The following is a 24,354-nucleotide window of genomic DNA, read 5'->3' on the forward strand; positions in this document are numbered from 1 at the left end:
CAGACTCGAACATCTGCAAACATTGATATGACTGGGCGAAACAGCCAAAATAGTGAAGAAATGTGTATGGAAGGGTCTCTATAAATCACTGATGACACCTGGGCCCACTTGCACAAAGCGATCTTAGCGCTACGACTATTGTGAGTTTATGTTAAAGTATGAGAGTTACGATCGCTAAGATCGCTTTGTGCAAGTGGGCCCAGGTGTTCGTGAAAGGGAAGCATATACTGCTCTGCCGGTATCCCCCACCTCCCACAATTGTCATTGAGAAGTAGTACCAGGGAGAAAGGTGAGGTGAAATGGGGTTCGACGTCGTTTCACGATCTTTACGTTATCTAGCGACACGCATGCACGTGTATGTGTGTGTTTGTGGCTCCTTGAACTAGTCCGGACTAATGCTGATTATAGAGAGCTAGCCCAGTGAGATATCATGCCGCAGTTTAACATGAATACCCCACTCAGACACAGTGTACTAACTCCGAGCCGACCAGTCATTGTTTTAGCCCATTAATGCCGAGCGCCAGACAGGGTAACAACAAGTACCATCTTTTAACGTTTTCTGGTATGACGCGGCCGGGATCGAAACCCGGACCTTCCACTTGTTCATGAGTGAAGTGTCATATTTAGTAGATTCCCCTGCATGTCTGCCACAGGATGTCTGGATAGACACGACCATGTCGTGGATTATAAAACCTTATTCGGAAAGCTTAGTGGTAAGTAAATTGTGTCTTTTACGCGAAATATCAATCAATTGTACATGTCTAGAGTATCTAAGCATTCGATATATGTTATACGTTCGACATGAAGAGGAAATTCACGATTTGAAAAACGTACAACTTTGTTCAAAGGGACATATGTTCCCCACTTGGTGTTAACTTGGAACTCTCATTTATTAACGAAAACAAAAATTGCACAATCTGCTGAACGCCCATGATTACAACCAGATGAAGACGATGAAACCTCGTAATCCGGACACCGATAAACCGGACACCCTTACTTCCGGTCTCGGTTATTGGGAAACGCCCACTCACATACCTCGTTCTTACGGACATGTGTCCATCTGGAAGATTTCATTTGGAATAGACTGTCCACATTAACGGGGTTTCCTAAAATCATGCACGCTCAATAAATATCATATACTTGAATCAGTTTATTTAATGTGAGTCTTTTCAGTAAGAATAAATGTTTACAACTGTGACATTTGCTGTCACGATGAATCAAAACGGGATTAAGTTTGAAAGTGGTAAAGTGTCAAAGAAATACTATTCGAACCTAATTAATTTGGAGCGTAGCAATGGCGTGATATAACCACATTATACCATTTTTTATAGAATATATACGTGTGTAAAAGATATATCTAAAATTTGGAGGTAAGATATTTAGGCAAGAAGTAGGCATCCCCATGGGCACCAAATGTGTTCCCCTTCTTGCTGATCTGTTACCTTTAGTTATAATTAGAATTCGGTTCGGTTTTGCAAAGTCAAAACAGGGTAATTTGGCGGTTTTGTTTAATTTAAGCTTCAGGTGTATCAATGAACTACTATCGTTCAATAACCATCAAATAGTCAATTCCTTTCATTGATTTACCTTCCTGAAATATAGGCGTTCAGTGAGGTCCTTTGTCTGTTTAGATCTATGCATAAAGACTCGTGGTGTCAATACACTCTCCACAAGAGAAACAGTCAGGATAAAGTTGAATACCATGCGTACAAGAGGATTCAACAGCATGGTATTACAGTGGGCTACAACTCTATAAGTGTATCTCATGACATTAACTATGTAATGTTAGTATCATACATTGAATAGAGGATCTTTGGATCACTCACTCACTCACCCAGAACCCACCCACTCACTGACTCACTCACTCACTTACTCACTCACTCACTCACCCATCCACCCACTCACTCACTCACTTTGTGTAACATATTGGATCTTTGTGTAACATATTGGATCTTTGGATCACTCACTCACTCACCCAGAACCCACTCACTCACTCACTCACTCACTCACTCACCCAGAACCCACTCACTTACTCACTCACTCACTCACTCACTCACTCACCCATCCACCCACTCACTCACTCACTTTGTGTAACATATTGGATCACTCACTATTTTTCTCCATGACATGCGCAGTGTCACACGAAACTTCAGTGCAGAACTGAACTGTCGAGTCAATATCGGAGGGCGTATTGTTACAACAAAGTTGGTGAGTGTCGAGAAGTCCCGTGACGTAACGTTAGCACGGAATTCTTCGTTGTGTTCTAGTTTCCAAACAACCCTGTACGTGTGTGTGCGGCCCATCGCGTACACCGGAGAGGAAAGAGCGATTGGTCAGAGTCTGACCTATATTGACCTACTCTAACATTCGTAAGCAGTTCTTAAGTTAAGTTTAGTATTACAGTCATGTCTCAGATTGTATCCTATTCTGGTGTATGACATTTGAAGTGTCATGAAAATGGTTGTACAGATATACATACCCCGTGACGACATAAAGCATGCAGGATTTCTGTGTTCACCTGCATGGGTACTTTTGTCACGCTCTATTGCAGGTAGATGCGCCTTTTTATGGTTGGTTTATATCTTAAGCCATGAATGCTTTGAATTTATAACCCTTTACGGTTGTGGCTGTGTATATCTTGGAGTGCCGATAATCTGTGGTTATTGTGTCTTCGCTATGGCGCAGCTAGGTGAGTATGTCGCTTCATTTTGGACTTTTGTGTAACATATTGGATCTTTGGATCACTCACTCACTCACCCAGAACCCACTCACTTACTCACTCACTCACCCACCCATCAACCCACTCACTCACTCACTTTGTGTAACATATTGGATCTTTGTGTAACATATTGGATCTTTGGATCACTCACTCACTCACCCAGAACCCACTCACTCACTCACTCACTCACTCACTTACTCACTCACCCAGAACCCACTCACTTACTCACTCACTCACTCACTCACTCACTTTGTGTAACATATTGGATCTTTGGATCACTCACTCACTCACCCAGAACCCACCCACTCACTCACTCACTCACTCACCCATCCACCCGCTCACTCACTCACTTTGTGTAACATATTGGATCTTTGGATCACTCACTCACTCACCCAGAACCCACCCACTCACTCACTCACTCACTCACTGACTCACTCACTCACCCAGAACCCACTCACTCACTCACTCACTCACTCACTCACTCACTTTGTGTAACATATTGGATCTTTGGATCACTCACTCACTCACCCAGAACCCACCCACTCACTCACTCACTCACTCACCCAGAACCCACTCAATTACTCACTCACTCACTCACCCATCCACCCACTCACTCACCCGCTTTGTGTAACATATTGGATCTTTGGATCACTCACTCACTCACCCAGAACCCACTCACTCACTCACTCACTCACTAACTCACTTTGTGTAACATATTGGATCTTTGTGTAACATATTGGATCGTTGGATCACTCACTCACTCACCCAGAACTCACTCACTAACTCACTCACTCACTCACTCACCCACCCACTAACTCACCCACCCACTCACTCACTCACTTTGTGTAACATATTGGATCTTTGTGTAACATATTGGATCTTTGGATCACTCACTCACTCACCCAGAACCCACTCACTTACTCACTCACTCACTTTGTGTAACATATTGGATCTTTGGATCACTCACTTACTCACCCAGAACCCACTCACTCACTCACTCGCTCACTCACCCAGAACCCACTCACTCACTCACTCACTCACTCACTCACTCACCCATCCACCCACTCACTCACTGACTTTGTGTAACATATTGGATCTTTGGATCACTCACTCACTCACCCAGAACCCACCCACTCACTCACTCACTCACTCACTCACTCACTCAAATATTAAGTTGGTACGGACTATCAAAAAGAAGTTAAAGAACTTATGACCGTAGTTAATCTGTCATGGCTGGTGGGTATTGCAAAACCCATGGGTGTTTTTTAACTTGTTTTGAGTAGTATGTGTAGTACAAACATCACTGCTAATAAGATGTAAATCAATATAGCAGTTAATGTTTCCTAAGTTTTCGGAGGAAACGTTCAACTGATACTCTTTACAAAGTACCATGTCTGGACATCGAAAGCGTCACCGAGTATCACGTAGCTGAATGTGATCAGGTTAGCAAGTCTTTCCTATAAACCAGGCTTCACTGACATAGCTGAAATGATGTTAACTACAGTCTAAAACAAGTACCGTATTCGACGTAATAAGCGCCCCGCTCCAATAAGCGCCCACAGCGATATTTGCTAATATATTGGCTAGTGAACGTTCCCAATTAGGACCCTTTCCGATTGATCAATGTACACAAGCTTTTTTTATTCGCGTATAATACGCACTGGAGTGTTATATGCACCCTTAATTATGGGCAATTAAATTCTGGCTAAATATATCTGCAGCATATAAGCATTTCAGGCTGTCAGAATAAACCACAAAATTTATCTTTTAAGGCTGTTTTTTTTCACCAAAATAATATTCTAATAAGAGCCCTCCATTTTTAATCGTCAATAGCGATTGTCAGTACTCAACATTTAATATCAACCATGTGAAGGTTCCTATGGCCAACAATACCACTTGTTCTCGACTCCTTTGTGGACGATAAGTTTGACAAACGCTAAATGGTTTCAGCCAAATGTAATGGTTACATACTAGATTGGGCTGATGATTGTGATAGAGATATATGTACCCCTGTAGGTATCGTCACATGTTCTGTTTTTCTCTCTGTGTAGATACGGAAAGCCCCTTATTTGAGAAGTATTACGACACATTCAAGAAGTAAGTAGCTAACATTTCTTAATTTAATTTTGAAAATCTCCCACAGAACAGTTGTTCAGTATCTTTGTTTGTTTGTTTGTTTGTTGTTTAACGCCGCACTCTGCAATATTCCACATATGTGACGGCGGTCTGTAAATAATCGAGTCTGGACCAGACAATCCAGTGATGGACATCATGAGCATCGATCCACGCAATTGAGATACGATGACATGCATCAACCAAGTCAGCGAGTCTGACCACCCGATCCCATTAGTCGCCTTTTACGATAAGCATGGGTTGCTGTTGGCCTATTCTACCCCGGATTTTCGCGGGTCTGTTCAATATCTCTTCATCCTGATCCTGTCAACACCGTATCCGTGATCATGGGTTTTGTGGTATACGTGTTAAACTATTTTTACACACCGTGAAATGACTGCAATACTCTTAAAGCGGCGTGAAAGCAAATTCATCCAATCTACCTCTCATTACATTTTCTGAAATAACTGCAGGAACTTTAACTCTGTCCAACGGAGAGAAAATCTGGAAGAGATACAACACGTTTCGCAAGGTGATGACGAAGACCAGTATGACTTCAACTACCCTGAACGAGGCCTGGCAGTGATCATCAATAACGAACACTTCACCAACATTGCCGACAGGAAGGGCTCCGATGTCGATGCCACCACTCTGGAGGACATATACGTTAAACTGGGGTTTCAAGTGAAGCGCTATGACGACCTAACTGGAGACCAGATGGTGCAGACCCTCCAAAAAGGTAAACTGATGGTCTCCACCAACGCCTAAATTTGCAGTCTGTGCGGTGAAATGAGATTTAACCTCCCGTTCAAGATTATGTTACTCATATAACGAGGGACACGGGTGGCCCAGTCGCTGTGCAGAGTTGCGCCCCTTGGGCACGCCAGAAACCTATGATTGTGGGTTCGAATCCCGGTTCGCCCCAATTTTTGTTTCTAGGTTTGTCAGCACGATACCCGTGCTCGTGGGTTTCACCGAAGTGGTAAACGTCTGAGACCTGCATCACTTCGGGCTTTCCTCCCACATTAAGCTGACACGCCGTGATATAACTGTAATACTGTTAAAAGCGGCGTTAAACCCAACTCACTCACTCACTCACTCACTGCTCATATAACGAGTGTGGCGGCTAATCTAGTCCGTATTCGTAGCCTTTTTATTGCTAAACCCACGCAGTTTGGCTACCCCACTCAGACACAGTATACTGACTCCGTGCCAGTTGTTTTATTTCTTACTGCCGAGCACCCGGCGGATTTACAACCAATCTCATTAAAATCAGATCTTTGTTCTCGCTTCCGCTAAACAAAGATCTGAGGACATCCCACTATGGGTCACGTCAGGCCGACCTTGCGCGAACTTTGACCTACCTATGGAATGACCAATCAGAAGGCAGTTTTCTCGTGATTTACGGCACAAATTTCAAATTGGCGACTATACGCTTTGAGACATATTTTGACAAATTTTCGATAACAAATTTGAAACCTGAACAAAAAACATTCTGGAAGGGCTAATAGATGGTCTGAAATGTAAGGATTCAGTCGTTAAACCCGTAACTATCGTTCCGAATACACCTTGTTAAAGTTTTCGAGATTGCATGACTAGCAATCACATTCCGACTGTCACTTTCATAATCTGGTAAGCGACGCACTGATTGGTCGGATGAAAGGTCGTTCTGACGTGACCCCTAATGGGATGTCTTCAGATCTTTGTTTAGCGGTAGCGAGAACTAAGGTCTGATTTTAATGAGATTGATTTACAACGGGAACTTGGCATTAAGGGGGTAAAACAGCCCGGAGTCAGTATACTGTGTCTGAGTGGGGTATTCATGTTAAACTGCGGCATGATATCTCACTGGGCTAGCTCTCTATATTCGGCATCAGTCCGGACTAGTTCAAGGAGCCACAAACACACACATACATTGTACACGTGCATGCGTGTCGCTATATAACGTAAAGATCGTGAAACGACGTTGAACCCCATTTCACCTCACCTTTCTCCCTGGTACCACTTCTCAATGACAATTGTGGGAGGTGGGGGATACCGGCAGAATAGTACATGCTTCCCTTTCACGAACACCTGGTGTCGTCAGTGACCCCTCCATACACATTTCTTCATTATTTTGGCTGTTTCGCCCAGTCATATCAATGTTTGCAGATGTTCGAGTTATGACTTTCTTTACAACAATTCATCATGTCAAATGGTATGATAAAGTATAATACATTTGAAGGAATTGTGTCTTAATGTGTGTTTATTCAAGCCATTCACAACTCAAGTATCAAGTGAGTGAGTATGGTTTTACGCCGCTTTTAGCAATATTCCAGCAACATCACGGTGGTTGACACCAGAAATGGGCTTCACACATTGTACCCATGTCGGGAATCGAACCCGGGTCTTCGGCGTGACGAGCGAATGCTTTAACCACTAGGCTACCCGACCGCCCCTATCAATGTATAAACATAATATGGTACAAAACGCATTATCAGTGGGTCGCAGCATTAAAGTCCGGACTGGTACAAGCAGCCACACCAGCGATATGAATGAAAAATATCTTGAACGCGAAGTTAAACCTCATTTCACCGGACCTCGCCTTTATACTGAAAATTCACATTGTTCTTCGTTGTAATCCACGGGACATTACATGTTTGACATGCAAGCATTACTGTTCCAAAGACCATTTTTTGTTCCAAAGGCCCTTTTTGAAAAGTAATGTGAAAGAGTGTTTCTACTGCCGGATTGATTAACAATGCAAAAAGCTTTTAACCCTTTTCCTTTCATGAAATATCCTCTTACTGTTTGTTATCATAAAACGTCAATACGTGTATGAGTTTTTCCAAACTCTTTCTGCAGTTGCCGGCAACGTTGATTACGACCACAGGCTAGCCGATTGCTTTGCATGTGCTATTTTATCACATGGAGATATGCAAGAAATAGACGAATGTGATACTACAGCGCAACCACATAAAGCTAAGGTCAAGCACGACATCCTCTATGGCGCGGACGGCACAGTAGTCCCAACCAGACACCTCGTCAGCATCTTCAACGATGAATGCTGTCCTGAACTGAAGGGGAAGCCAAGGCTGTTCTTTCTGCAGGTCTGATAGATCAATGTGTTACTTGGGTATATGAATTTTATAAGAAAATTAAAAAATATTAAAGCAAGTAAATGACTGCAGGTAAAGCTGATACTCAGGTCGTTTACAATTTTGGTGAAACCCAGGAGCACGGTTTGATGCTGACAAACCTAGGCACATAATCGGAGCTAATCTGGGATTCGAACAAACGATCGAAGGTTTCTTGGGCGCCACCACAAACCCCCTGACTGAAAATACCTCTAACGTTGACTTGACAGGAGTGAGTGAGTGAGTTGGGTTTAACGCCGCTTTTAACAGTATTCCAGTTACATCACGGCGTGTCAGCTTAATGTGGGAGGAAAGCCCGAAGTGATGCAGGTCTCAGACGTTTACCACTTCGGTGAAACCCACGAGCACGGGTATGGTGCTGACAAACTGAGAAACATAATTGGGGCGAACCGGGATTCGAACCCACAATCATAGGTTTCTGGTGTGCCCAAGGGACGCAACTCTGCACAGCAAATCGCGGCGCCTTAGACGACTGGGCCACCCGTGCCCCCTGACTTGTCAGGGAGTTTACACATATTAAAAGTAGCTGTGCATGTGAGCAACTAAAACCGGATTGTAGGCTGAGATCTCTTTGGTATTACTAAGCCAGTTTCAATGTTGGACAAGTTCTTTTGGTAACACCAATGAACCATCTCACTATCAGTATCCAAATACAGGTTTTGAAACATTTGGCCCAATAAAGACAAATTCCTCAGAGAGAAAACCTGTACCCTTTGAGGGGACACGGGTGGCCCAGTCGTCCAAGGCGCCGCAATTCGCTGTGCAGAGCCGCGTCCCTTGAGCATGCCAGAAACCTATGATTGTGGGCTCAAATCCAGGTTCGCCCCGATTATGTTTCTAGGTTTGCCAGCACCATACCCGTGCTCGTGGGTTTCATCGAAGTTGTAAACTTCTGAGACCTGCATCACTTCGGGCTTTCCTCCCACATTAAGCTGACACGCTGTGATATAACTGTAATACTGTTAAAAGCGGCGTTAAAAACCCAACTCACTCACCCACTGTACCCTTTGACTTTTTCTTTTAAGGCGTACGTTCAAATCTCCACTTGCATTACCATTATGATGTTTTCAACCCCCAACCCCCTTTATAAATAGCGGAGGCGGTCGGGTGGCCTAGTGGTTAAAGCGTTCGGTCGTCACGCCGAAGACCCGGGTTCGATTCCCGACATGGGTACAATGTGTGAAGCCCATTTAAGGTGTCCCCCGCCGTGATATCGCTGGAATATTGCTAAAAGCGGCGTTAAACCATACTCACTCACTCACTATACATAGCGACCATATTCACTCCAACTGCAGAGCAGCTACACACGTTGCATATTTTCACATCAGGCTTGTCGAGGACATGACAAGGATGCTGGCATGGATATGGTCGTGCTGCGGGAGCAGGCCGTACCGGGAGATGCTGGTGAACACGCAACACAAGACCGAGTGGATGGTGAAGCCTATCAGGAGGAGCAGCGGGATGAGGCAGCGGCAAGGATCACACTATCGCCCTCACCTGTATACAGGGACTTTCTGATAATGTACGCTGCACCTCCAGGTAACTTCAAACTTTTCAGTTCAAAGTTTATTTCTGAAGAAAGGCCATTGGCCCACGTACAATAAATTACAAAAAAAATAATTTTGAGACAGATGTGCGTTTTGTCTAACAAATAGAGAGTTGTAAATAAACTTTGCACATCAATTGCTTATTACATGACACTAGAGAGTACACTTTCTTAAACATGGGTTATGACAATAATATTTTGGGTAATATTTGTTTCTTAAATGCTTATAATATGGACATACTAACATGAAATGGAACTCATCTTCAACAGCTTGCATGTCACAATAATTACAAAGTCTATGAGAATATTCAACACCACAGCGTCTACCAACATTTCTCATCAATGTAGCTCACCAGATCGTAACAGAAAAAATAATATGTCTATAACGTTGGCTAGATGAATTTGGGAAATAGAATTCTTAAAAACTTAACTTAAAACATTCTTTAGTCGTGTTCTTACTCTGTCACCTTTCACACCGAGTCACCAACCGTTGGCGGCGATATCATTTTGCAATAAAAGAGTCATTTTATCTGAGGGTATTTAAGTGCTTAACAACATAGATATTGTTGCTAGGCGTCCTCAAACAAACGCATGTTTTAGCAATTTCGACCTCTCCTCTGAAACTAGGAGACCTATGGAGTTAAAATGTGTAAAGATTTCTTCAGAATTCCAATCCGATTTTAAACCCAATGGTGGTCCTTATTGGCCATCTATTTCAAAATGAATTAAAAGGACAACACATGGCCCTTTTTGGCCGACAGACAGATTTTCTTCATGTGAAAACACATGCCCGTTTTGGCCGACAGACAGATTTTCTTCATGTGAAATCATATGCCCGTTTTGGACGTTATAACAACACATAACGTCAAGGTTTCAATATTTGAATGTGACCCAAACCGATTTCTTATGTGATGTTGATAAACACAGTGCAAACAATTGATAAAACATTCATGTTGGGTCTCGGACCTGCTCAGGGTTTTTTCTAGCAGTTGGAACACTCGTCCTTTTACGCTCTTTGCACCATACTTGTGTATGAACACACAATGCCATTTAGAAGTGGTCAAATGTAACATGTTATATTTGGGACAACACTTTCTTAGTAAAGTACAGATTCTAGTGCTTTTGGGGGATTGAGTCCCTTCCGGGATTCGAACCCACACATCCAGAATGAGACACCTAATCACCAGCGCTAACAGTCGGCGATATAACCAACTAACCATCGAGGCTTCCACAAAAATGAAAGTCCGACAACAGGTAGTTGTGTACTTGAACATGCCAGAAGAAAAATCTTGCAAATGTGAGAAAGAAGAAAGACTAGTTGTCAACAATTAGAACATGTCTGATAATTCTATACATTTGTTATTAAGTTACCTCTACTCTACAATTTAACTTTCCATGGCCAGTTTGACAAAACGTGTCCTACTTCGTTCGTACCACACACTTGCCTGCAACCTTTTCTCCTGAAGGTACCAGCATACAATGAGGAACAATGCCCAAAAGTTGTTTTTTTATGTGGTTGTCATGACTTAATTTATCAATAAAGACACTGCAAAAGTGATTACTACACACACTTATACACATATCGTGGCACGGGGCTGTTTAGTCACTTACGGTATTGTCCACTCAAGACTCGATTGTTTACAGGCTGCCGTCGCATGGCAGGAGTACCTAATGCATTATTGTAAGTTGTGGGTGGTTCCACTTAAGCAGAGCAATCTTTCTCTTTTCGCAAACACCTGGTGCTTGACTAATGAGACTGAAATTTGGCATGCATGGTGAAGCGTTATCTTCACAGTGTGGTTTTATTGTATGGTTGTAGTTTTTACTGACAAATCAGTGTTTACAAACGAAAAGTTAAAAGGACGTATTCTTAATAAGTCCCAAATACAACAGGGCTTACGCTATTTTAGAGTATTGAGGCGTTGTGTTTTCCTAGCTGTGTAATGTCTCTCTTTTTTTGTAGACTCAAATGAAACACTTTTGAGCAGTTCTTCGAACTAGATACCAGCGCTTTATAAATCTGTAGTTATTATTATTATTATTATTATTATTATTATTATTATTATTATTATTATTATTATTAATGACAATAAGAACATCCAAGTTTTTCAAAATATCACTATTTGTACTGAACATCGTTGTGCTAAATTATATTTGCAAAATATTATTGTTCTTTACACAGAAGTTTTTTGTTATATTTTTTTTACACTATTTCACTGACAGGGTTCTACGCGTGGCGAAATGAGTTGCATGGATCCTGGATGGTTCAGTCCTTCAGGGCAGTGATGTCAGCCACAGACGTCTCCGATGTGTCGTTCACAACGTTGCTTACCAAAGTCAATCGGGAAGTATCAAAGCGTGAGGCAAAAAACAACCAAAAAGGAATGAATAAAAAGAAAGCCATTCCTTGCATCATGTCTATGCTTCGCAAAGATGTCTATTTCAGCACAAAGAATCCAGTCTGATCATATGGTATAAGAAGGAACTAAATGGTTGCTGCGTCAAATTCACCTTGATTGTTAATCATGTGTCTACTACTTATCTACTCTTTCACTCTCTATAATTGATAAGTAAGTAAAGTACTGCAGTATAGATATATCTTTAAAAAGTACGCGTAGGGTTAAGAGTGAGTGAGTGAGTCTAATTTTATGCCGCTTTTAGCAATATTCCAGCAATATCACGGCAGGGGACACCAGAAATGGGCTTCATACATTGTATTCATGTCGGGAATCGAACCCGGGTCTTCGGCGTGACGAGCGAACGCTTTAACCACTAGGCTACCGACCGTCTCCGTAGGATTAAGAAGTTCTAAGCCTCAATTAGAGGGCATTGCGTAACAGTTTAATCTTTAACGTGAACATTACGTGATGTCTAGATATAAATTCACAAAAACAATTGATCAAATTGTTTCGCTGTGTAAATAATAAGCAGTGACCTGAAAAATGAACAAACTTGAGAAACATGCAGTGAAAAAGACATCCAAAAGACATCCAAAAGACAACCAAAAGACATCCATGAAGATATGAGAAGACTAGAGAAGTATTCCCCTATCCTGTGTCATCGTGAAGAGGTGTGTAGCAGAGTTTATGCCCGGCAGGTCACGTGATCAACATCAGACATGGTGCAGGATAGAATACATTCCATTATCATAGAAACTTTGGCAATGAAGAAAGTATCATCTTTTTGGGTTCCAAAGCTTCTGATCAAAAACGCATCAGGCACAACATGTCTCGTGATAATCTAGCTATGTTGAAAGCTGAGCCAGGAGTCTTTTTGCAACGATTTGTGATTATGCAGTTAACCTGGGTTCACCACTTCCAGGGCAACACCAAAACAATTGAAAGCTTTTGACATCACCATCACCAAAAAAGGCAAAGACTGTTCCATCAGCTGGAAAGGTTACGGGCTATATGTTCGTGGATGACGGAGTGTCAGCATGGTGGAAATCTTCAAGGGACACACAATAAACGGAGATTATTAAGCTGGGTCTTTGGGTCAAGTCTTTCTACTGTATGCGAGGCTCAGAATGTATCAATCACCCCTCCCATTTTACATGTGTACGGCTAGATGTCCGCTCGGTTAACGTGTACTTTGTAAGGCAAAAGATCACCTCATGAAAATATTAGATCTTTACTGTTGGGGTTTGGGGATTTTTAGGGTTCGTGGAAGTATTTGAGACAAACGATGATGTCTTCAATTTTACATATTTAGTATTTACTCAGACATTTACTCTAAGAAACTGTCTTTTATCAGATAAAGGGGCTGCAACTCTAACTAATAAGGTATTCACTCGCTTACGAAGGTGTCTTTTCTACAACATAATGATGTCTTTCTTTTATCACAAAATGCATATATTTTCTTTTTTAAGAAGAGTAGCTGTAGCATACAGGACGTTATCACTTGTTTTTCGTAATGTTTCAAGTTCTGACTTCTCAGAAAATATTATTCTTTCCATCTGGAAGGTGTGTTCCAATTAATCTAAGGGGACTTAAGACCAAGAGATAACCATTATGAAACACCGTGCATGTTAGGATGTATCTGTTTGGTAAACCCTTTACAAGCAGTATTAGTAATAGAATCCAAAATTCTATAGAAGATCAAAATATTTTATCTGAAGCGCAGATTGGTTTCCGTAAAAAATATTCTACAACTGATCACATATTCACTCTAAATGCCTTGTAAAATTATTTAAGTCAAGAAAAAAGAAATTATTTTGTTGTTTTATTGATTTTAAAAAGGCTTTCGACAATGTAAGAAGGACTGCCTTGTGGAGTAAACTCCATGTATAGTGGTATAAAATCGTGTGTAAAGGTACATAGCATTGAATCAGATTTTTTCCCTTGCCTTGTAGGAGTTAGACAAGGAGAAAACTTATCACCTGTTCTATTTTCTTTGTTTCTAAATGACTTAGAAACATTTTTTATGTCCAAAGACTGTCCAGGTCTATTAATTAATTCAGAAATAACACATTCCATGCTAGATTTATCTATTAAATTGTTTGCTCTTTTATATGCCGTTGACACTGTCCTTCTCGCTTCCTCAAAAACGAATCTCCAAAAACCTATCAAGCATTTTGAATCATATTGCAAAATTTGGAAATTAACAATCAATATTGATAAAACTAAAGTTCTAATATTTGGTGGAAAAAAATTGATATGAGTAAAGATATTTATCTCGATGGTGTTCCTTTAGAATATGTCACTGAATACAAATATCTTGGTGTTATATTTGATAAAAAGTGTTCTTTTAAAGCATCCATTGCTAATCTATGTCAACGGGCTACAAAATTCATGTATTTCGTACTACGTAAAAGCCGAAACCTTAATTTATCTATTCAATGCCAATTATATCTTTTTGACACATGGTAAAACCAATCTTATTATATGGTTGTGAATTATGGGGTTTTGTTAATCTAAAACAAATTGAAAATGTAAATATTTGTTCCATGAGAAAATTATTACCTGTTAAAAAGAGTACCCCTTTATGCATGATTTACGGTGAACTAGGTAGAGTTCCGTTATATGTTGATGTTAAAACCCGTATGTTAACCTTTTGGTTGAAATTACTCACAGATAAATCCAGCAAAATATCTTCAATCATTTACTCCGTTGTATATAACATCCATAATACAGGTGTTCACAACTATGACTGGATTTCATGTATTCAAAATGTTCTAAACAATATTGGTTTAAGTGATGTATGGTTGTCACAGTCTCCTGTTTCATCTTCCTGTCAAAGCAACAGCTCACTCTATTTTAACTGATCATGCTAAACAACCTGGAGCTCTGAGGTGGAAAATACAAAAAAAGTGTAGTCTATTCTCTCTTGAACCCACAATTTGAATTAGAAAATTATCTGACGTCCCTACCCCTAAATAAAGCTATCCCTCTACTTTTATTTCGTACTTCATGCCACCACTTACCAATTGAAAAAGGAAGATGGAATGGGATACCTATTTGTTAAAGAAAATGTAAACTGTGTTTTATTGATGATATTAGAGATGAATTTGACTATATTTTTAAATGTCCATATTGTACTAAAGAAATTAGAGGATTATTTCGTGACATACTAGTATGTCACTTGTTTTGTATTTAATATAATATGAATGACACACCATCTGATTGGACAATGGAAGACCTACTTGAATAGTTTTGAAAGAAAACAATATTGATAAATCTTTACTTGTTTTTCATAGAGCTACTTGATACATCGTATTTAGATATACCATTAGTAGTATTTAAATTGTTGTCCAGGTTCTCTGGTAATATAACAGCTCGCAGTTACCTGACTGCCGATTCCGATGTGATCAGTCAATCAGGTAGAAAGCGTCAGTTTTAAAGGATTATGTACTAGTAGTTACTGTGCAAAGTTGCGTCCCTTACATACGTCAGAAACCTAAGATCGTGGGCTCGAATCCCCGCTTGTGTTTCTAGCTTTGTAGGTCGCGGGTTTAATGGAAGTGGTAACCGTCGGTCTTTTGTATCTCACTAAACGATACAAGTATAATCTCTTTACATAAAACTGAGTTATTTTTTATCTCTCGTGTCTCATGGGCCAACTGGCCGGGTGGTATATCTTATATTTTGTCATGTACTTTAAATGTATGTTTTTATACTGCGTGACACGCAAATAAAATCTTATCTTATCTTATCTTATCTTATCTTATCTTATCTTATCTTATCTTATCTTATCTTATCTTATCTTATCTTATCTTATCTTATCTTATCTTATCTTATCTTATCTTATCTTATCTTATCTTATCTTATGGTAACCGTCTGCCTTTCCTCCCACATTAAGCTGACACTCCGTAATATAAATGGAATACTATTCAAAACGACGTTAAACCCAACTCACTCACTTACATATGACCGAAGCGACATTTCCTAGAACTGACTACAAAGTTCACAGATAATAGGTTTGACTGGCAGATCATATGTTTTACACACTTGTAATATATGATATAACCAGACCAGAATAGGTCTTCAGCAACCCATGCTTGCCGTAAAAGGCGATATCCTCATCGTAAGAGGAGACTTACGGGATCGGGTGGCCAGGCTCAAAAGCATCATACAGTATGAGTAAACGATAAAATAAATATCTCAGTCTCAAATAAGTGATCAGAAGTTGAATCAATACGGAATCCAGCCAGCGTTCCAGGGATCAAATTCTACACCAAGTTTTACCATACTTAATCAGTCCACAGCACCGTTTCCTGGTTTCTTCAGTAGGCCGAGACCCGTATTTTCTGAGAACTTTTCGAGTTACATGAAGCATAAACGTTTTACTCGGTGTACACACTCTGTATCTAATGAAGTTGTGGAAACTGGACTTTTTAGTTTGTTAACTCCCTTGCCTCGGGAAGATGGTCACAAACTTACCAACTGCATATTCCAAATGATTGTCATTTTGATCCTTCAAATTGATACGCAACATACAAAATATAAATTCCTTTTCAATGTTGTTCTCAGTTGAATTAAGTTTTGAATTATTCCGTATAAACCCATTATCAAGATTCCCTTCCTCGCTGCTTCCCGAAAGTAACATTGCTTTGTTTATTTCTTGTTTAACGCCGCTCTTAGCAATATTCCAGTTATATGACGGCGGTCTAAAAGTAATCGAGTCAGGACCAGACAACCCAATGATCGACATCATGAGCATCGATCTACAAGCCTCTTTATTACAAGCATCGGGTGCTGAAGATCAATTTTTCTAGCCTGGATATTCACGGGTGCATTGCTTATCAACTCGATACAAACATGTTTAATCCCCGGTTATGTTAGTATTTCCACTTAATGGAATCAATATTAAATTCACTTTTACTGTAGAGTGAGGGGGTTGAAGTGGAATGAGTTGATAATATAGAGGGATGTTTACATTCTACTCGAGGCGGGATATATTTAGAAAGTTTTAAATGCTTGACATTTGTGATACTATAGGTACTACACACCAGTACCTAGGATAGGCTTTGTGAATGAGCAATGGTGAGCGGGTGAGTTTGGTTTACCGCTGCTTTGAACAGTATTTCAGTTATACCACAGCCTGTCAACTGGATGTGAGAGAAAATCTCGATGTGATGCAGGTCTCAGACACACAGAAAAGACGTATTATAACCAGCAGCATCCAGAACCGTGAATTAACATTTCCGAAGAAATAAGCGCTGAACTGGAATAATGTCATGCAGTCCTTAAAGGCCACTTCAGTGTGTTGTATGAAAAGACCCGACAGGTATTGAATTACAGAGACGACTACAACGCCAACTACAACCGTAACTACCCAGGACCGTGTATGCAGCATTCCCCGAGAATCAACGCCTTACTTGAATAATGTTATCATGTGGTTATGTGGACAGTTACTACAGTGTAATTTATAAATAGACTCGACCGGTAACATTAAGTGCAGTTGATATCGCCAAACAAACGTATATCCATCCAGACCGATTGACTGTTGAATAAAACATCAGGTAGGTGTGTACATACATATACACATTCAGGGGTCGTGTGTTGTGGCTAATGTTACTGTTCATGTTAGGAAAGTTATCTATATTCAACGAATTTGTTTCAGGCGTTTCTGTGAAAAAAAAACGGTTTGACAATGGATTCGCCACCAGGTGGGTGTGACGTAAACGGTATACACTGTATGATAGCCGGGTCAAGGTCACGGGAATGTCATCATTGTATTCATTGTATTCTGTGTACAGTAATCACTGTTTATAGTCTACATCCAAACGCATACAGATTCATGCTGTGAAAATTAATGTTTGTTTGTATTGATATCTTAGGGGTAACGTTACTTTTCAGGGCATTGTCATTTGCAGAGGCCCGAGGTCTGCATTAACTGCCCGTGTGAAACACATTTCTGGTGTACCCCACCGTGATATTGCTGGAATATTGCTAAAAGCGGCGTAAAACCATATTCACTCATTAACTGCTCGACGAAGGCAGTTGGACAGACCGAAAGCTTCTGCACATGGTACTAGCCTGAAAATAACGTTACCGTCATAAGACTCAAATGGATAGAATTTGTAGCTAATCCCAGAATGAACACAACAAATATGTTACATTGATGGCTGTAGTTAAGAAATAAAGTTTGCTCTACACCCATTACAGTGTAATAAAGTTTAGTTTTGCCCTGAACTATCACAGTTAAAGCACGAGGACGCTTGTTTGCGTTCTGGTACTCTCAGAGATACTACTATCACTGTGATGTGGAAACTGGCATCTGATGTGACATTATAAAGATTTCTCAAAAGTGTTACATATGTCGAATGTGTTGATTGAAATGCCCGAATGGCCAGTCAGCCAATGCAGAAGAACATGGCTTGAAGAAACCATACGGTTGTATAGTACTAACCGTTATAACCGTAGTTCGTTATAAGCATATATACAGCATAACTACAGCAAATAGTCGGGACTAAAAAGTAAGTTCGTTATATCCGTCAGTTCGTTATAAGCGTGTTCGTTATAACCGTAGTTTACTGTATATGCAAATCCCAATCATCCGCTACTGCCCCTGTGAAGATCGGGGTAAGAGTTGATCTTCTGCAACCCATGCTTGTCGTAAGAGACGAATAACAGGATCGGGTGATCAGGGTCGCTGATTTGGTTGATGCATGTCATAGTATCCCAATTACCTAGATCGGAGTTCATGATGTCAATCACTGTTTTTTCTGGTGCAAAGTTGATTATTTACACCTCACCATCATATAGCTGGAATATGCTGAGTGCGGCGGTAAATAACAAACAAACATTTCCAGGTAAATTTGATCGGGTGGTGTATAAATTGTCTGACTTTGATGAGGTGTATCGTGCTTGTGAGTCGGTTCAGACATGTTTCCTTGCAGGCCGTTGTGATGTGGTTTCACTATGGCTGACTAACAGAATTCACAATCTCGCATAGTTCATTCACAGTAACTAGACCTTTCTTTGTCACAAATAATGTAACCAGCACTACAGCACCGTCGCCGAATATAGATCACAGCTTTACACTCCGCGTAAGTGACGCAATGTTTGTGTTCACAGTTTCCTCCAGGGACGAGACCCAAGAGGATTCGGAAAGTGAGGCTCTAGAGGAATGTGTTTCGCTCTCGTATACGCTTGACGGTTTGTATTGTTAACCCTGGATCTTCTGTTATGGAGAGGAACGTAGTACACATATGTCCCCCGTCGGAGAGTACCATGGGTGAAATATATTCTAATAGCATCAACATTTAAAATCAACCAAAATCTACTGTTTCATAAGAGAGTGAGGTGAGGTGAGATGGGATTTAACGTCGCGTCCAAGATTATTACACTTACATAGCGACGTGCATGCTACGTGTGTGTGGCTGCTTGTACTAGTCGGGACTGACGCCGATTTATGGTGCTAGCCACTGTGCTAGCCACAGTATACTTACTCCGAGCCGACCAGTCCTTGTTTAAGTCCCTTAATGCCGAGCGCCAGACAGGGTAACAACAAGTACCTTCTTTCAACGTTTTTTGGTACGACGCCATCGGGGATTGAACCCCGGACCTTCCGCTCTCCGGGCGGACGCTCTACCACTAGACCACTGAGGCGGTCTCATAAGAGAGTGAATGGGTTGAGTGGGGTTTACTGCTCATTATAGAATACTGTGACCGTATCACGCTGGGAGACACACCTATTCTACCTATTCTACCCATCTTATATAACGAACCCGGGTTTCCAGTGAACCACTAAGCTTCCCCAAAGCCACTACCTTTGGTCACATACTATAAAAACAAGTGCCTATATCAATGTCAAAATCGATATTGCCTGAACCGACCATTTTGACGGAATCACATGTTCTGAGGTCATTATGGGATGTAACACAATCGTAATTGCTTTATAGAAATATAAGCTCAAAATTTATTTCATTAGATTTTGGTTTTCAAGAATACAATATGTCACAGAAACAGTTTCGTATATTTTTTTCAGATACTGATGGAGCATTTACAAAGTATATCAGGAGATTTCGAGAGTAAGCAGAATCTACTATTTACAACCTAACGTTACCTTAAATGGACCCGTGAAGATCCGGGGTAGAATTGGTCTTCAGCAACCCATGCTTGCCGTAAAAGGCAACAATGCTTTCTCATAAGAGGCGACTAACGGGATCGGGGGGTCAGGCTCGCTGACTTGGTTGATGCATGTTATCGTTTCCCACTGTTAACCCAATACAGTGGTTCTGTTAACCCAATACAGTGGTTCAGTTAACCCAATACAGTTGTTCAGTGAACCCAATACAGCGGTTCAGTTAACCCAATACAGTGGTTCAGTTAACCCAATACAGCGGTTCAGTTAACCCAATACAGCGGTTCAGTTAACCCAATACAGTGGTTCAGTTAACCCAATACATTAGTTCTGTTAAAGAAGTTTAAAGATTTAGGGTTAATACATGCCGCAGATACCACATGTAATTTTAACATTTTCAAAATCAATAAACATTTCCAAGCAAAGTGTGTTCCACAGAATCTTCAAGCCTCATCGGCGAGCAAAGAAGCTATCAGAAATGCAACCTGTTCACCACCAGGTCGATGGAGATGAGTACGACTTCACCTACCCCGAGAGGGGAATGGCGGTCATTATCAATAACAAGACGTTTGGCCCTGAATCTGGAATGCGCGACAGAAAGGGATCTGATCTGGACGCGTCAAACCTTAAGAACATGTTCCAAAGGTTAGGATTCAAGGTTCTACGCTGTGACAATCTAACGAAAGACGAAATGGTTCGCACTCTCCTGAAAGGTAGGTGGTTTGGATATACCGTTGTCGTGTGCCATCGTGAAATGTTGAACAAGGTTTGTTTGTTTGTTTGTTTGTTTGTTGTTTGTTTGTTTTTTTGTCATTTAACGCCGCAATATTCCATCTAAATGACGGCAGTCTGTAAATAATCGAGTCTGGACCAGACAATCCTGTGATTGACATCATGAGCCTCGATCCACGCAATTGGGATACAATGACATGCATCAACCAAGCCAGCGAGCCTGACCACACGATCCCGTTAGTCGCCTCTTACGACAAGGATAGTCGCCTTAGGTGATGAGGCTGACATGTATTTGGGCAAACGATTAAGAATCAAACTAAATATCTGATTTGTTTTTTTGTTTGTTTGTAAATGGAAATGCATGCCGGCTATCATATACTGAACAAAGAAGTTAGGGCTCATGGACATTTTTGGATATATATTTGTAGTGAAGACTTAGCCTACTAGTTTTTGAAAATATCCTCCCAAAAATAATACCTAACTTTTTTGGATTCAGTATAAATACAATGATCTATAAGATGTTCTCGTTGATGTTTATGTGGAGGAAAATTATTGGAACAAAGCTTTTGATATGGGAGTAGATATGGTCTCCAAATGACTAAATTAGATGAAATCCCTTTCCCTGAATCCTCAAAAAGGGATTTCACATGGAACTGTGGATGTTTATGTTTATGCAGATAATGCTAACCTGTTTCCAACAGTTGCCAGCAACAAGCAATACGACCACACCAAGGCTGACTGCTTCGCTTGTGCAATTCTGTCCCATGGCGCTTATCAAGAGTTGGAAGAGCCACCATCTGCTGTGAAGTCGCGACAGGACATCATCTACGGCGTGGACGGTAGGAGCGTCACCACCAGACACCTCGTCAGCATCTTCAACGACGAGTGCTGCCCTGAACTGGAAGGGAAACCAAGGCTCTTCTTCATACAGGTACCGTACCTGTTGCAACTCGTGTACTGTTCCACTGAGTGAAAGATGAGGGAGTTCTGATGTAGGGTAATTCCTATTGTAACTTAGGTTGTGTTTGTCCTGCTCTACATGCAATATAGTGTTGACCCAGGAAGATCCGGGTTACAATAGGTCTTCAGCAACCCATGCTTGCCGTAAAAGGCGACTTTGCTTGTCGTAAGGGTAGGGTAACTGAACCATTACGTTTCCAGTGTCTTTGGTCATATTTTTGGTCTCTGTCAGGCATGTCGAGGTACAAGAACAGATGCGGGTGCCCATTTAGCTGTTATGGGGACAGGGGCTCAGCCAACAACTCAAGGTGCTCGTTCAGACAAAGATGCAAGTGATGCAGTTCCCAACTCATATAATCAGCCAGGACAAAAGGATATGTCACATGACAAAAAGCCGAAGTTGGACGAAGAAGAAGTAGATAGAGGACAATCAGGGTACACGGCTAAAGCGCCCGTCTTCTCCATCTCGCCCTGTCCCATCTACAAGGACTTCCTTCTGATGTACGCAATCCCTCCAGGTAAGATCGAGCGGAACAGCACTCTCACACCTGTATAGACCATATTTGCACCTCCAGGCGAGATCAGCAATCTCAGCTTTACCCAACTTTTTATATACGGACCATCTTTACATTTCCAGGTTGGATAAACATGTCAGCTTCACCCATCTATATACTCACCGCCAAAAGAAACGCGAATCAAAGAAACATATAAGGTGAGGTGAAATTGGGTTTAACGTCGCGTCCAGGATTATTGCACTTATATAGCGACGTGCATGCACGTGTGTGTGTGTGACTGTTTGTTCTAGTCCGGACTATGCCGATTTTTGTGCTAGCTCACTGAGATACCATGCCGCAGTTTAACATGAATACCCCACTCAGACACAGTATACTTACTCCGAGCCAACCAGTCCTTGTTTTAGCCCCTTTTATGCCGAGCCCCAGACACGGTAACTACAAGTACCATCTTTTAACGTCTTTTGGTATGACGCGGCCGGGGATCGAACCCTGAACTTTCCGCTCTCCGGGCGGACGCTCTACCACTTGACCACGGATGCGGTCAGAAATATATAAAGGCGTATGTACGTTATGAAGAGATGTTTCCAGTGTGTATCAATTAATGACAAAACTAACAAACAGTGAAGTGTTACCATGCTCCACGTGATTATCAAACTTGATACGCGAATCCTGCTCGAGACAAGTGGTGCGTCTCGAGTCATGGATCTATCACGTCACATGTGATGCGTTCATAAAGGTCGATTCACCCAACATAGCACTATGTCGGTTTGCACATCGAAACTAATCTAATATATATTGAATATGAGTATTTTTTCATGTATAAACCACCGTATATGGTACTCTCGCTCATTTGTCTGTAAGTGTATATGGGTCATCTTTACATCGCCAGGTCATATAAGCAATTTCCAGTCAGTATATGTATTGCCATCTTCCCGAGGCAAGAGAGTTAACTGACTATGAAATCCAAGTTTCCACCCTTGCCGAACTAGGCTGCTATTATGTAGTTACATTTTGGCTGGACTAACGAGTCTATGCATAGTCCAATCAAAATCGCGCACCGAAATCAAAATCCGGTTCGTAAACTGTCGTGCAGATTTCGGTCGATTGCAGGATTTGCAATGCATGTGTACCGCAAACTCGTTGTCAGCAGATATTTTCCAAATCTTTTCATGTTTTTAATCAAGGTGCTCACGTGTTGTGATGCATTTCGCGATGTAAGACCAGTTTCATCACAATATAGATCTTGATTATCGATCAGATCGTCCTGACTGGGCGCCACCATTTTGTGTGAAGCAAACGCAAGTGATACGAGAGGTGGAATCTGATTGGTCCATAGGAGAGGCTTAGAAGGGACATAACTGGTAATAGCCACTGGTGGCGCTACGATCGAGCCCAGTTATTCCAACCTAGTTCGGCAAGGGTGGAAACTGGACTTTTAAAGTCGGTTAACTCCCTTGCCTCGGGAAGATGATGTATGGCCTGATTATAAGTATTAACTGTAACATATATATATCAGCTTTGTATCGTCAGGTCATGTTTCTCAGGTGATTAAAAGTGCTATCGACAACTGTTGAAAGGCATCTTTTAGGTATGATAAATATTTTTTTAATTCGATAAAACACACAAAAAGTTTAAGGTTGTATTATTGCAGGGTTCTTCGCATGGCGGAACAAGGACACGGGAGCTTGGATGATGCAGTGCCTCGCGTCTGTTCTGCAGGAGAAAGATATCCATGACACACCATTAATGACACTTCTTACTAGAGTCAGTCACCTGATGACACAGTTTGAGTCCCAAACCATCAACCCAGAGGACGATAAAAAGAAGGCTGTTCCTTGTGTCATGTCCATGCTAACCAAGGCAGTTTACTTCAGAGATAAAGCTGTGCCCCATTAAATACTACAACCATAGAATTGGTCATTTTGTGTGACAATATATCCTTTGTCTTATTAAGGCCTGTAATTTTCAGATATCTGGACATTCGTGATAATGCCTAAATTTCAGTACAGCTGTGTTTATTTTCTGGGCAACCATACTGTGAGACATTGGTACTCAATTTAATCTCATTGTACCAAACATTCACGATACCAAAAAAGCCTTCGTTGA

At 41.1% G+C, this 24,354-nt stretch overlaps 2 protein-coding genes across 2 annotated transcripts; both read left to right on the forward strand.

Annotated features, from left to right (window-relative positions):
- The first annotated feature begins 2,563 nt into the window (after window positions 1-2,563).
- Window positions 2,564-15,594, forward strand: LOC139469853 (caspase-3-like). Its single transcript, XM_071252163.1, has 6 exons — window positions 2,564-2,689; window positions 4,771-4,816; window positions 5,305-5,570; window positions 7,676-7,920; window positions 9,297-9,507; window positions 11,738-15,594. The coding sequence occupies exons 1-6, from the start codon at window positions 2,677-2,679 to the stop codon at window positions 11,977-11,979; spliced, it is 1,023 nt and encodes a 340-aa protein (XP_071108264.1). The 5' UTR covers window positions 2,564-2,676; the 3' UTR covers window positions 11,980-15,594.
- A 4,925-nt stretch (window positions 15,595-20,519) lies between these two features.
- LOC139467470 (caspase-3-like) lies at window positions 20,520-24,144 on the forward strand. Its single transcript, XM_071249015.1, has 4 exons — window positions 20,520-20,754; window positions 21,475-21,704; window positions 21,966-22,251; window positions 23,900-24,144. Exons 1-4 carry the CDS (start codon window positions 20,520-20,522, stop codon window positions 24,142-24,144), a joined length of 996 nt encoding a protein of 331 aa, XP_071105116.1.
- The last annotated feature ends 210 nt before the right edge of the window (window positions 24,145-24,354 follow it).

This window comes from Haliotis cracherodii, unplaced genomic scaffold (genome assembly GCF_022045235.1).
Source record: "Haliotis cracherodii isolate W230 unplaced genomic scaffold, xgHalCrac1.p SCAF_2, whole genome shotgun sequence".
Taxonomy (NCBI): Eukaryota; Metazoa; Mollusca; class Gastropoda; order Lepetellida; family Haliotidae; genus Haliotis; species Haliotis cracherodii.